The 13,618-nt window shown below is 41.8% G+C and overlaps 1 protein-coding gene across 5 annotated transcripts in view; it reads left to right on the forward strand.

Annotated features, from left to right (window-relative positions):
- Positions 1–5,254: 5,254 nt before the first annotated feature.
- The window catches only part of PLEKHA5 (pleckstrin homology domain containing A5), a 262,286-nt gene continuing 253,922 nt past the window's right edge, over positions 5,255–13,618 (forward strand). For 2 of the 5 annotated variants that reach the window (XM_027541467.1, XM_027541464.1), the window contains exons 1-3: positions 5,296–5,479; positions 5,636–5,715; positions 8,003–8,060. In XM_027541467.1, the coding sequence (XP_027397268.1) occupies positions 5,388–5,479; positions 5,636–5,715; positions 8,003–8,060 (230 nt within the window). In that variant the 5' untranslated portion in view covers positions 5,296–5,387. Of the gene's footprint in view, positions 5,480–5,635; positions 5,716–8,002; positions 8,061–13,618 lie in introns of all 5 variants that reach the window. The other 3 variants (XM_027541466.1, XM_027541455.1, XM_027541457.1) reach the window with 3 other exon arrangements.

Below are 13,618 nucleotides of genomic sequence, written 5' to 3' on the forward strand. Positions count from 1 at the left end.
ATACATTTGTGGAGCCCATATTCTTGTTTATAATACATTAACAATACCTATGCACAAGTTAAATATGACACTGCATGTGAAAGAACTTTCTAAATTGTTCTTCCAAAGTTTTCTATAATAAACCATCTGAGTAGCAGAAAATCCTAAACAGTTTTATACAACAGGCGTCTTACTTGTGTCTGTTCACAGTGATGAAACAGCCCCAGCTTCAGCTACTGGAATGCTCACCCCATGAAAGCAGAGAACTTCAGAACCAAAGAGAATCACGGGTGACGTACTAAATAGACCAATGCCCTTACTTGACAGATGAGAATCCAGAGGTCTGAGACGGGAATGGAGGTTAAATGACTTGTTTAAAGGCAAACACTGATTCATGGCAAAGTCAGGAAATTCAGCCAGACTCATGACTCACTGTATCCAGCCTCTTGCCTGTGCATCACAGAATACCTCTTTTTCCCTGCAGCATGTGGGATCTTCCTCAACCAGAGATCTAACTTGTGTCCCTTGGAGTGGAAGCATGGAGTCTTAACCACTGAAAGTGAAAATGAAAGTGTTTGTCACTCAGTCATGTCTGACTCTTTGTCACCCTATGGACTGTAGCCCACCATGCTCCTCTGTCCATGGAATTCTCCAGGCAAGAATACTGGAGTGGGTTGCTATTTCTTTTTCCATGGGATCTTCCCCATCCTGGGATTGAACCCAGGTCTCCCGCATTGCAGGTAGACTCTTTACTGACTGAGCCACCAAAGAAAAGACCAAAATGCAAATGGTGGAGAATTAAAAGAAGTGTTAAGGATTTCCCTGGTGGAAGTCCTTTTACAGCAAAGAAAAAAGCAGATGACTGAAGCTTTGATGACAGGGATAAAGGAAGAGGTGTTTAATTTGAACGAATCCAGAGATTCACAGGTAAGTTCCTTGAAGACATTTTTGATATCCATCCCTGTGACTCTCCAAGCCTCCAAGCAGATGCCAACTTAGCCTAGAACCCCAGCTGTGGTAGACGGATCAGCCAGTAATAGGGTTACTAGTGCTACTACATATTTCTTTCAATTATTCCCGTTTAGAATTGAAGAGCTCTCCAAAACATCAACATAAAAAGACTGTAGTTTGGGATAAGCCTTGAGGGTTCACAAGACACCCTTAGAGAGCAATTGCTGTGGTTTATTTCTATGCGAAGGGTAGAGATGCTTCTTCTAAATTGTACTTCAATATTTACATCTCCATCTTTCTTTCTAAGCCTCCAAGAGAAGGCCAAGATTTCTGATTCCTCTCACCCAGCTGGTACCTCATATACAGTAGAGATTCTATAAATGGCCATTGAATGAAAGAGGGAAATAATTTCAACTATAACTCTTTGATCAATTTATTCTTTAACAGAAAAAGAATCTCTAAAACATTGACTTTGAAACATTATTTGTCTTCTTTTAGATCCTCAATTTCCATCTTTTCTCTCTGGATTTTCAATAAGCTAATTGCATCCTCTATTTGCCCCTCCTCACAACTTTTCTTGATATATAGAGGTTTCCCTGGTTGCTCAGCTGGTAAAGAATTTGCCTGCAATGCAGGAGACCTGGGTTTGATCACTGGTTTGGGAAGATCCTCTGGAGAAGGGAATGGCTACCCACTCCAGTATTCTGGCCTGAAGAATTCCATGGACTTTATAGTCCTTGGGGTCGCAGAGTCAGACACAACTGAGCAATTTTCACTTTCCCTTTCCCTGGTGGCTCAGCGGTAAAGAATCTGCTTGTCAAGGCAAGAGATGCAGGTTTGATACCTGGGAAATCCTATGGACAGAGGAGCTTGGTGGGCTACAGTCCATGAGGTCACAAGAGTCAGACATGACTTAGCAACTAAACAAAAACAATAATACATGCTATAGTTGAGTAAATAAAGGAACTGTTTACAATATACTTTAGTCTGTGAATGAATAAAGTAACACAACATATAAGGTAACACAAACATAGTTGGAAATACAACCTAATCAAAGTCACAAAACTTTGTTGGTAAATGGAAATATTGAGGACAGGAGGAGAAGTGGGCGACAGAGGATGAGATAGTTGGATGGCATCACTGACTCAATGGACATGAATTTCAGCAAACTCACGGAGATAAGGAAGGAGAGGGAAGCCTGGAATACTGCAGTCCATGGGGTGGCAAAGAGTCAGACACGACTGAGCACCTGAACAATAACACTGTACATGAATAAGAGATGGTTCTTGATAGTAAAATAGAAATTTCTCTTTCTAGAGCCTCTGTCTACTTCCCAGAGCTCATGCTTTTATCATTTCCATTAGAAGGGGGAAAAATTTATTTGCTGTTTTCTAAGATGTCACTTTGTTCTCTTTTACATATTTTAAGAAACTTTTCTCTGATTTTTCTTGTCACAGTGTGTATTTTTCTGTTATATTTGAACTGGAAGCTCTTTAGGACAAGGATTGTCCTCTATATATAGACAGAGTGATGTTTACTTTTAGTGCTCAGCACTTTTAAACTTCTTTTCCAGAGAAGCTGCAACAGTCATAGGCTGATACTCCTCAAAAAGGTAGATCATGATGTATGAAATGGAATGGTTTCATAAGATGGAAGTATAAAAATAATAAAAAGCAGAGGTTAGATAGGAGTTTAGATCTGAGTCAGTTATTGAAGAGGTACAGAGTGATAAAAAGGGGATGTATTACTGGAAACTAACTCTGCTGGGAGGTCAAGGCTAGGAAGAAAATGAAATCCAATAACCATCTGAGAACTGACTCAAGGTTGGGAAGGATTCAGTGATGGAAAAGACATGATTCTTTGCTTCCTACATGTACACACAAATAGTAAAGCAGACCTGGGTAAGGCAATAAAGCTGCAGAGAAAGGACATTCAAGGAAAATTTAAAGAATATAGCTTTACTCATTAAGGGCGAAAATTATCCAGAGTACCTCACATTCTAACGTACGAAGCCACTTTTAATTGCTTCCCTGAAGCCACAGGGACTATTACTTTTCCAAATCAGGAGCATTTTGTATACGCCTCATTTTGTATATTGTCACTAACTTTATTTACTGCCTTTCCTAAATTTTGAGACGTAGGGAATTGTACATAAGATTTTAGGTTATTATTTAAGCACTGCAAATGTGATTTTGTAAGATACACATTTTTATTAAGTGAATCTCTATCACTTTTTGAAATATGCCTTGCATTCATGAATCTTGTAAATCAAAGATTCACAGGTAAAATGAAATCTCCAGACAACCTATGGTCAACTTAATGACTTCTCAGCAGTATGAAGTCAAAAAGTCAAATGATACTACTGTACTAACAGGTACTAGATTTCTAAAGTTATTATTATGATATTAAAGACTTATTTTAGATTTTTCAGTATATAATGATAGCACGATATAAAGTCAATACCTCTTGATTTTCTTGCTATGTTACATCCTGTGACCACTGATGGTAATGTGGAACATTTCCTGCTAGTTATTCATTGATTAAAAAAAAAAAACAAAAAAACACCTCATTTTTCCAGAGACTGGGCAGGAGATAAGATGTCAAGAAGTAATGAAATGAAAGAGGAGAATGCAAAGGAACCGAAAAGAGAGAAACATTAAAGTGATGTTATTTTTTTCCCCTGTGTATGCAGATGGACAGGAAAATTATAGCAGTAATTGCAGACTCCTTTTCACCAAAGACAGAATGGCCTTGGGGAATTAGAGGATGAGAGATAAAAGTCCAATGAAACTGCATTCTCATCCAGGCTCCATCTTAGTGGCTGGATCTTGCTTCGGCCAAGGTCATTTACCCTTTTCCTGACTTAGTTTCTGTAACTGTTGAAAAAGATTTGCCTCTTTGAGCATTTGAGAATATGAGTAAGATAATTCTTCAGAGGTCCCCCAAACTGGTCAGAAAAAGGTGCTATGAGAATACCAAGTAGTACTATTATTATTGAGCTGTGTACTCCTGTTGGCATGAGTCATCTTGCTGCAAAGACACAGAAGCAATTCCAAGTGTGGCTGAGCATCAGAGACAATAAGAGGAGGCCAGAGCTCTTAGCTGGCCTTAAGGGAGATCTTAGTTGCAACGAAATCTGCCATTCTCTGTTTAAAAACAAAGCAAAACAACAAAAAAGGGTGGGAGGGCAGAGGAAAGGTGGGACTTAAAATAAGTATAGCAATGTGATTATACAAATAGACTTTTGAAATTTTACAGTCACTTAAAATACAGGCTTTGTCACTTAGTACTATGACCTTGAGGGCTACCCATGCGGTGCAGTGTAAAGAATCCACCTGCCAATGCAGGAGACGTCAGTTTGATCCCCGGGTCGGAAAGATCCCCTAGAGTAGGAAATGGCAATCCACTCCAGTATTCTTGCCTGGAGAATTCCATGGACAGAGAAGCCTGGTGGGCTGCAGTCCATGGGGACGCTTGGGCAAGTTTCTTCAAACTTTATTTTTCCCATCTGTAAAATGGGGATTATAGTACTATCCACAGGACTGTTGTAGGGACTTCAAAAACGTACACGGTTTCAAAGGCTCTGTACAGTTAGCTAATATTATAATTTATAGGAGATATAAGAAAGTAGAAATTCAGGTTGGTAAATAACTGAATTTTTAAAAAAGTAAGAGAAAAAGACAAGTTTGTATTTTACAAAATGTTAAAAGATTTAAGTGGTCCAGGAAGAGGCAAACTTGTTGTGTCGAGTCTGAATTCACTCTTATTTGTAGGTCCGTGGCAACTTGTCAAACCGTTGCTATCTGGCACACAAAACACAAACAGGAAAAACCTTCCGTGTGCTTGAATAAAAACGGCCTTCCTTTTTAAGGCGATATATTTATATATACACACACACACATACACACACATATGTATATACATTTTTCTTTTTGGGGGAAAAATCTTAGATACCCAATAGCTCTTATAAAACAAAGCTCAGATGCTGTGTTTCTGTTGTTTTAGAGAGAGAGCAACCAGGGGTGTTCAGATTACGCTCTCTTTGAATCGCGCTTGGGGCTGGGAAGCCTTAGGCAAAGCCCGGGGGGCAGGACGCCTTTTTTTTTTTTTTTCCAATCGATCCCGGAACCTTCGCTCGGGCGGCGGGGGCGGTGGGGAGGCGCGGGAGGGAGGGGTCTGGCCGCGGGGCGCGGCGCCGCTCGCCCATCCCCCGAGCGCGCGGCGGGGCGGCCGGCCGGCGGCCGCGGAGGATGCGGAGGGGCGGCGGCGCGGGCCCGACCCAGCCCGGGCGGCGGGGCGGGCGCCGCCCGAGGGGGTAGGGCGCGCGCGGGGGCGCGCCGGGCCGGGGAGGCGCGCTCCGGCCGCGCTCGCTCTGCTCGTTCGCTGGCTCGCTCCCTCCTCCCTCGGCAGCCGCGGCGGCAGCAGGACAAGGCGGCGGCGGCGGCTGGGGATCAGACATGGCGGCGGATCTGAACCTGGAGTGGATCTGCTCCCTGCCCCGCTCGTGGACTTACGGGATCACCAGAGGCGGCCGCGTCTTCTTCATCAAGTAAAGGACCCGGGCCGGCGCGGGGGGCCCGGAGGGGGGCGGGAGGCTGGCCACCGCGGGACAGCGCGGCGAGTCGGTGCCGCTCCGGCCCCCTCGGCTCCCCACGGCGCCCCCACTCACGCCCCGTCTCGGCTTCTTCTCTCCCCACCCCTGCAGCGAGGAGGCGAAGAGCACCACCTGGCTGCACCCCGTCACCGGCGAGGCCGTGGTCACCGGGCACCGGCGGCAGAGCACAGGTAACGCCGAGCCCGGCCGGGCCCGAGAGGAGTTGGGCTCCGCCGGGAGGAGGCGGCAGAGCCCGGGTCGCCCGCTTCCCTGCCTCGCTACCTGCCCCGAGCCGCCGTCTCCCGGGAGGCGGCGAGGTGGGGCGGAGGCCGGCGGGGGCGGCCGCAGGTAGAGGGAACCGGGGAGGGGGGTGCCCGCCGGGGGACTTCCCTCGAGTCTCCGGACGCCCCTATCCTCCGCCTCGGATCGCCGCCAGCCCGTGGCGCCCTCTGTCCTATCCCAAACTGCTCACCTTCCGCCCCCCACCCTCGTAGGGTGGCCCACTCCCCTCTCCCGGGAAAGCTGGGACCCTGAGTTGCTCCCCCCGCGGCCACTCCTGAGTCCTCCTGCCGCCCCCCGGCCCCCTTGCCACCTTTTAGGAAGTCCTTTCCCTCTCCCATCGTGCAGCCCCGGGATCCTGCCTCCGGTCCGCCCGGAGAACGTATCCACAACCTCCCGGGCGGCTTCCTCCTCTGAGGTGGGACTTGAGGGTAAGGTGGCTGATGGAGGAGGTGAGGAGTTCGGGGGTTCTCCGATCGTTCCCCGCGCCGGAGAGGCTGGGGAAATCTGGGCTCTTTCCCTCATGCAGCCGGGGCCGGAGGAGGCATTTGCAGCTGCAGTTGCCCGCCAGCCCGATTCAAAGTCCCCGGCGGCAGCACCGAGGTCGCACACGCTGCCTGGAGCCGGTGGGCGTGCTGGGGGTGGGGGTAGGGGCGTCCCGCGTGCGGGCCTGGGTCCCCGATTGGAGAGGGTCGCCGGGGAACCAGCTCGGTGCCTTGGGTAGCTGGTTTGAAGGCTGCCTGTGAGCTGAGCTGGAGAAGAGCAGATTGGAGCTTCAGTGCTGCTCTGGCTTTCTTTTGTCAGTCTTTGTGTACATTCTTGAAACTTGTTTGCCTTTGAAACGTAACATGTGTTCTCTTCCTGGCCTGCTTCTGTTACTGGTGATTGGAAAGGCTTGAGAACAGTTTGGGTGGAAGGTGAGGCCGGCTTCAGAAAAGCTCTGTAGAGCTAGTCTTCCGGGATATTTCCTCTATAACTCCGAGGTTCTCTCTTAAAGTTGCCAGGTTATTGAACAAGCCTGTCTCCAGTATTACATGCTGGAGTTCAGCACAGTGACTAATATCCCCAAATTTGCAAAAAGGTGGAGGAGGAAAGAGAAAGCTGGTGTAGCAAGCATGATGAGGTTCCATTTTTAAGGCATTTCTGACTAATTCATCGTCATATTTCTTAACTCCTCAGTGTCCTCTTTGACTGAAATGTACATTTTGGTGTTTGTCATACATACAGTCAACTTCAATGGCCTCTTTGCCTTATGGATAGTAACAGGTTTGTGTCACAAGAGACAATGTGATGTTTAGGTTATGTAGCCTCATCGTGTCGTGGAATAGGTCCGTGATTATTTTGGCTATGTGAAATACATATTTTTATCGTATTAACTCTCCAGGTTTGATAACATTCACACGTCAGAAAAATTTTATTCTGTGATTTTAGGTTAATTTGATTTTTGAGAGATCTTGATTTTTTTTTTTTTTTTCTGGTTTGGTTTATTTTGCTTTGATTTTGCACACACATCAGTGGTTTTTTATTTCAGAGCGGTATCATGATTAAATCCAAGCCACTGGTCGTTTGTAAGTAATTGGCAAGCACAGAATGTTACCATCATTCACCAGCATTCTTGCCAGGTTTATGACTTGAAACTTCACATCTCTGCAAGCCAGGTCTGTAGAAACACACATGTATAAAGCATGTGATGTCAGATTTCATTCCCCTTAATTAAATACTTAGGAAGTTCTCTCTCATCAGTGACACTTCCCGGATGGATTCACTTATGTAGCTGAAAGGTGTGGTCTTAAATAGACTCAACATCCTTAGGAAGAAGTGGGTGTTACCTTTTATGCAGTCTTTTTCTTTGATTTTGGGAGGTATTTTGGCCTGCTGTTCATGGGTATTTACTTGGGATTAGAAGCCATCCCTTGGCTTCTTTTCCTCTCCACTCTCATCAAAGTGTATAATTCTGTCAGATAATCTCTAATGTGGTTGATAGTTTTCTGGTGGCATTACATATGAATTGCCATTCCCCCAAAATGATGTTGTATCTACTATGAATTTTACTACCAGTCTAATGCTTTTTTGGGGGGTGGGATTAGAAACTTAATAAATGAAAATCATTGATCGTGAAAAGAAATAATTAAAAATGGTTTGAAACTTACTATGCTGTTCTGTTGAAGTAATACTGATTGTGAAATACATGTTTTTTAGATTTGCCCACTGGCTGGGAAGAAGCATATACTTTTGAAGGTGCAAGATACTATATAAAGTGAGTCTTTTTAATTATGATTTTTTTCCCTTGGTAATTCAGATGTTGTGATTAACCTTTGGTTGTATGTCGAGGTACAATCATGATTTCTTAAGGTTTATCGTATTTTATTTATTTTATGCATTATGAGTGTTGGAATTTGAGGTAAAAGACAACACTCAATTTTCTTATGTTATTTGCCTGGGTATTCATTGATTTAGCAGTTAGATCATTTATGGCCACGGTTACATTTTTGGGGCTTCTGTATATATTCTTGAGTGATTGTAGTAGTTTGTCTTTAGCATGTTACCTTTTTTCTTTTAAAGTGAATTCTGTTCATGTGTATTTTGACCAGAGCTATTAATAAGTAGTGAAAGTGATGTAAAGCTAGGTTACAGTTTGATGGATAGTGACAGGGCTGAAAGTAAAAACAAATAAATACGGAATATTTCACAAACATCTGTGGGAGCATTGTTTGTAATTTGCTTCAGTTTATGTAAATAGAGCTAAGTTTCAAAGTTTCATATCTAAATGTTTTACTGGCATTTGTGTTTGAATAAAAGGCTTTCAGTAGCACTTAAGGACAATTGACCAGTCCTAATCTTTAAATTAATTTTGTAGAATATTGAAATAATTTCTCTTAACTGTTAACTTGACAGTGCTTGGAGATGGATACACCAGTTTGAGGTCAAACATTATGTAGGAAGATTTTTTTTTTTTATCCCTCAAGAGAACATAAAGGTGGTTTTATCTTCATTTTAAATTAGAAACTGTTTACTTAAGAGCTTGTTTTAAAATTTTTTGTTTCATTTTAAGAAACTGAGGCTTGAAGGAGAATGGTTAACTATGAGATTTGGTTGAGATGTCATTGGCTTATTAATAATAACAGATGGCTAGCTTAAGGTACCTCTGCTTCATCCAGCCCAATAAGGCACTTTACTGAGTGCCATTTTAAAGATGATGCCATACCTCATGAAATTATAATTATCTACATGGCTTAAACATTTTTTTAGAATGATTTTTTATAAAATATTACGGGAAACATACAGATACTAGCTGTGCTTGCTTGTTTTGGATGGAGAAATGGAGAAAGCAGAATGAAGATACAGGAATGGAGTACGGTTTCATGATGTGGTCCTTCCCTGGATATGTTTGATTTGCATCTTTTATTTGGAGATTGTGCTGTGCATCATTAGATGGCCTAAAAAACAAAGGCATGAGGAGAGTGCAGAGTCACCAGCTGTTTTCTTTAGAGTCTTTTTCATCCTGAATTAAAGTGAGTTTGTATTGTCATGAAAGGGATTCTTTTTTTTTTTTCGGACAAAGTATTGATATTTCCGAAGACAGCTTTTTTTGGATGGAGTTCGTTTATTTGTATCCAGTATAATCTTAACTGCTGTACATTAAGCCTTGCTGATCTTATAGAATAGGAGTAACACTGTAGTTCTCAATATTATTTAAATTTTGGTGAATGTGTACATCCTTAGATGAATGTTTATTTGGCAGTGCAAAATGTTACTCTGTGCAGGCCGAATATGTATGTTTTAATTTAGAACTAAGCTGTTAGAAAAGACCGAGTTTTCTTTTGTTTCACTAGCCCTTTTGATTAGAGTTTCTTTTATGTTGACATAAACAAATTAGAATCTTATTTGTGTCATGCCTAAGTTTCTCAGGCACGTAAGGACTGCATTCAGAAAGCTGTAATAATTTGACTTTAATTCTACGTGCATTTTTAAGCTAGCGGGTTTTCATCATGTGGTATTGGGAGACAGCCAATCGTTGTGTCCAAAGGTAGTAATAAAGAATTTACTTTATGAAGGTAATTTGTTCTAAAGTTGAGCACGTTTTAGAAATATGCATTCATTAAACCTCTAAACTTCTTTTAAGTAGAAGTTTAAAACAACCATTGAGAAATACATGATTTGCTGAACATTAGGTGCTACTGTTTTTCCTTTCTGGGTTGTATCAGAAGACTAATTTCTTTTAAGGTCAGTTAAATCTCTAGTGTGGGCTGTCATTTCCTCAGAACCTTTTACCTTCTTGTGTTGTTATGAGCAACTAGGGGTGCTTGATTATTGTAGTGTACTAGGGGCACTGCTTGTATCTGAAATTTCACAGTTTGCAGAGCACTCTCACATATGTTACCATGTCTGAATCTCGTTTTAATTGTGGTTGTTGTCAGAAGAACTCTTTTCCTTGTCACACCACATAATAAAACAGCAGAAACATGCCTTTGGAACTTAGGAGTCTGCAAAGACAGCAAGATGAGAAACAGCCGGGATGTGAACTATATTTAGAATGTTCAGAGTAGGAGAAAGGATAGGAGTTTGCCGTAGGAAAGTGATGGCTGTTGGTGGATATATTTTTCACTGTGGGTTCTATGTTAGATGAAGAAAGGAGGTTATTGACCAGATTATAATCAAAAGAGGTGATGGAGTGAGCAGGGTGGGTTTTGTTCACATGGGACAGAGAAGATGAAAGGCAGATAAAAGACCCATTGATCATCTTGTTATTCCTAATCCTGTGTTCCTGGGAGGCTCCCAGAGCAAGAAGGGAGACCAGGACCTGGAGTTGTTTCTACTTTAGTTCCCACGTGAAGTACATTCAACTCTCCAATTCTCTTCAGAACAAATGGTGGTGGTGGTTCAAAACGGCAAATGGCCAAGAAGAATTTATCTTTGGATTGTATCGATATTTTAGTGTCAACACCCGCATTCCTGTGGGCAGTAAGAAGAGCAGAAGGAAGGCACGACTGTGGCCTTGACCCTCTAAGACAGTGGAGCTCAGTCTTCACATCTTTAAATTAGGCGGGCTGCAAAAGGCAACTTCTCTGTTCCAGCCAACTTTCAGATTTCTTTGAATTTTATATGGTTCTGGGAATTTACGATATTCTACAGAATAATGCACTCAGAGTGCCAAAGAAGAGATAGTATGGGAAATGTGGAAAGTTACTTAGCTTTCAGATCCTGCTTAACTATTTAATCTCTGTCTTTAAGCTGCGTGTAGATAACCGCAGATAAGTCTAAGTAGAGCCAAAGCTCTGGGTCTCTTTCTGTTGCCACAGTGGGAGAGTTGTGTGTGTACAGTTGACAGCGTTCACTAATGTCAACAGAGGGGCGGATCACAGTTAAGAGTTGTATAGATTTGAGCTGGATAATCAGTTTACTTTATACAGTTTTTGAAATTGGTTCTTTCATGAACCAATTCATGTTTCAGGAACAATTCATGTTTCAGGAAACAGAATATAAAGAGAAGGTATTTTACTTTAAGTCACTTTGGCCAGAAAAATGTTAAAATTTGAAAATTAATTCTTTACTGTAACAATAAATATTTAGGTTTATGTTTTTAATGAAGAAAGTTTGCCTTAAGCTACCCAGCCTCTAAATTATTTTATTGTGTGTGTGTGTAAATACATATACACAGAGTCTGAATTTGATTATTGTTTCCATATTGCTTTTTAACAATTAATTCATGTTTTTTATTTTTGGGGAAGAATGCTGAAAGTTGCCGGTGATTTTTATAATTTATGAAGTATAGCTTTAAATATTCAAATAACTCAGCTCAAAGTGCAGAAGATAGTCATATATTTGAAGGTTATAAAGCTTTCTGCTTACTCCTTGAAAATATTACTTAATGACTCTGTAATGACAGGTCATGGTAGCTTAAAATGTATGTGTCATTGACTGTTACTTTGTGCTTCAAAGCTTTAAGATGGTTAATTTAAAGTGCTAAGTAAATCTTAAAACAATGCTCTCTGAATAGTGAGCAACTTTGTTCTAATTATCTAGAGGTCATTGCCTTATGTGACAGGTTTGGGGATCAAAAAATGTCTTTGCAGGGTCATAAAGTAGTATGTAAATGTTGTGAGGTTATATTTTCATATTGCCTTTTCCCTTAATTTTAAATTTAAAGTTCTGAAAATCGAACTTAGATATGCAAATAGAGCAGTGTTTGATTTTTTTTTTTTTTTTTGACTAATGAAGTTTCATTTCAGTATCTGCTATAGTTGGATCTAATGTATGCTTAGAATTTCAAACTAATCTGCAGTGAGGGGAATTCTAGTATGAAATAACCATTTAAAGTTGCAAGTGAGAAGAAAATCTGTTTCTTCATAGAGTATCACAACTGAAACTATGAGTGAAGACAGGGAGCATAGCTGCCGTGAGAATGTGAGAATATATTGCAGTGCATTTGATATTTAAAATTGTTTGGTATGGTTCTACTATAATATTAGAATTGGGTGTAGCAACATCATGTTTCAGGACAATTCATGGACATTGTACATCTTCTCCATATCCCTAACAGTATTTGGAATGAATAATCCTTCTGTGTATGAAACACTTTATGCTAATTCGTTAGGTACAGCATAACAATGAACTGTGGTTTCAACCTTCAACTGTGGTGTAGAGAAAAGCATGTGGAGTATTAAAGGGAGATGGTGTGGGGCCCCCGGACTCCTAGTGTGAGGCACTTCAACATAGCATTTGATGAATTTAATATTCACAGTAGCCTTTTTTTACCTTCCTCTCCCCTCCTCCCCTTGCACCCTTTTTCATGATGAAACTGAAGCTTAAAGAAGTTAAAGGCCTGTTGTAGGTCTTATAGCTTCAATATTAGTCACTATCATTCACATTAAGGTCTCTGGGCTAAGTCGCTTCTAGACCTAAAAATACAGAGCAGTATAAACAGATCCTATGGTATGTGTCCCTCCATTAATAGGTTGCTTGGAAATAGAGATCATTTCAAAGAAACAAGTACAGTGGATAGGTTAGTATGTGTGTGCTCACTCGCTCAGTTATGTCCAACTCTTTTCGATTCTATAGACTGTAGCGCACCAGTCTCCTTTGCCCATGGGATTTTCCAGGCAAGAATACTGGAGTGGGTTGCCATTTCCTTCTCCAGAGGATCTTCCTGACTCAGGGATCAAACCTGCATCTCCTATGTGGGCAGGCAGATTCCACTGAGCCACCTGGGAAACCCCCTAGGTTAGTAGGTAGGTTAGTAGGCACATGAAAGCTTGTTTAACTCCTCAAAACCTATTGATCAGTATTTTTTTTAATAGAATCTCAGAATTTGGTCATTTCTTTACATCCACTCGAGAGTGTTGGTGTTGGGCACTATTCTAGGTATTTGGTGACTCAGCTGAGGCTTTCCTGGAGCATACAGTCTTACTAGGAAACAAAAAATGAGATTTCCCTGGTGGTCCAGTGGTTAAGAACCCTTCTGTCAATGAAAGGACACATGCAGGTTCGATTTCTGGTCTGGGAAGATTTGACATGCCTTGGGGCAACTAAGCCTGTGCACCTAGAGCCTGTGCTCCCCAACAGGAGAAGCCACTGCACTGAGAAGCCCGCACACAGCAACTAGAGAGTACCTCCTACTCACCACAACTAGAGAAAGCCTGCACAGCCATGAAGACCCAGTGCAGTTGGGTTGTTTTTAAAAAAAATGGAGCAAACATGTGATTTTAAAACAGCATCCTCATAAAGGAAAAGCAGAGTGTTTTGTGACAGATTATGAAATTTTCCCATAAATGTTTCAGTGATTAAGTGTATTTAGGGGTTTCGAGGGTGGGATAA

This window comes from Bos indicus x Bos taurus, chromosome 5 (genome assembly GCF_003369695.1).
Source record: "Bos indicus x Bos taurus breed Angus x Brahman F1 hybrid chromosome 5, Bos_hybrid_MaternalHap_v2.0, whole genome shotgun sequence".
NCBI lineage: Eukaryota > Metazoa > Chordata > Mammalia > Artiodactyla > Bovidae > Bos > Bos indicus x Bos taurus.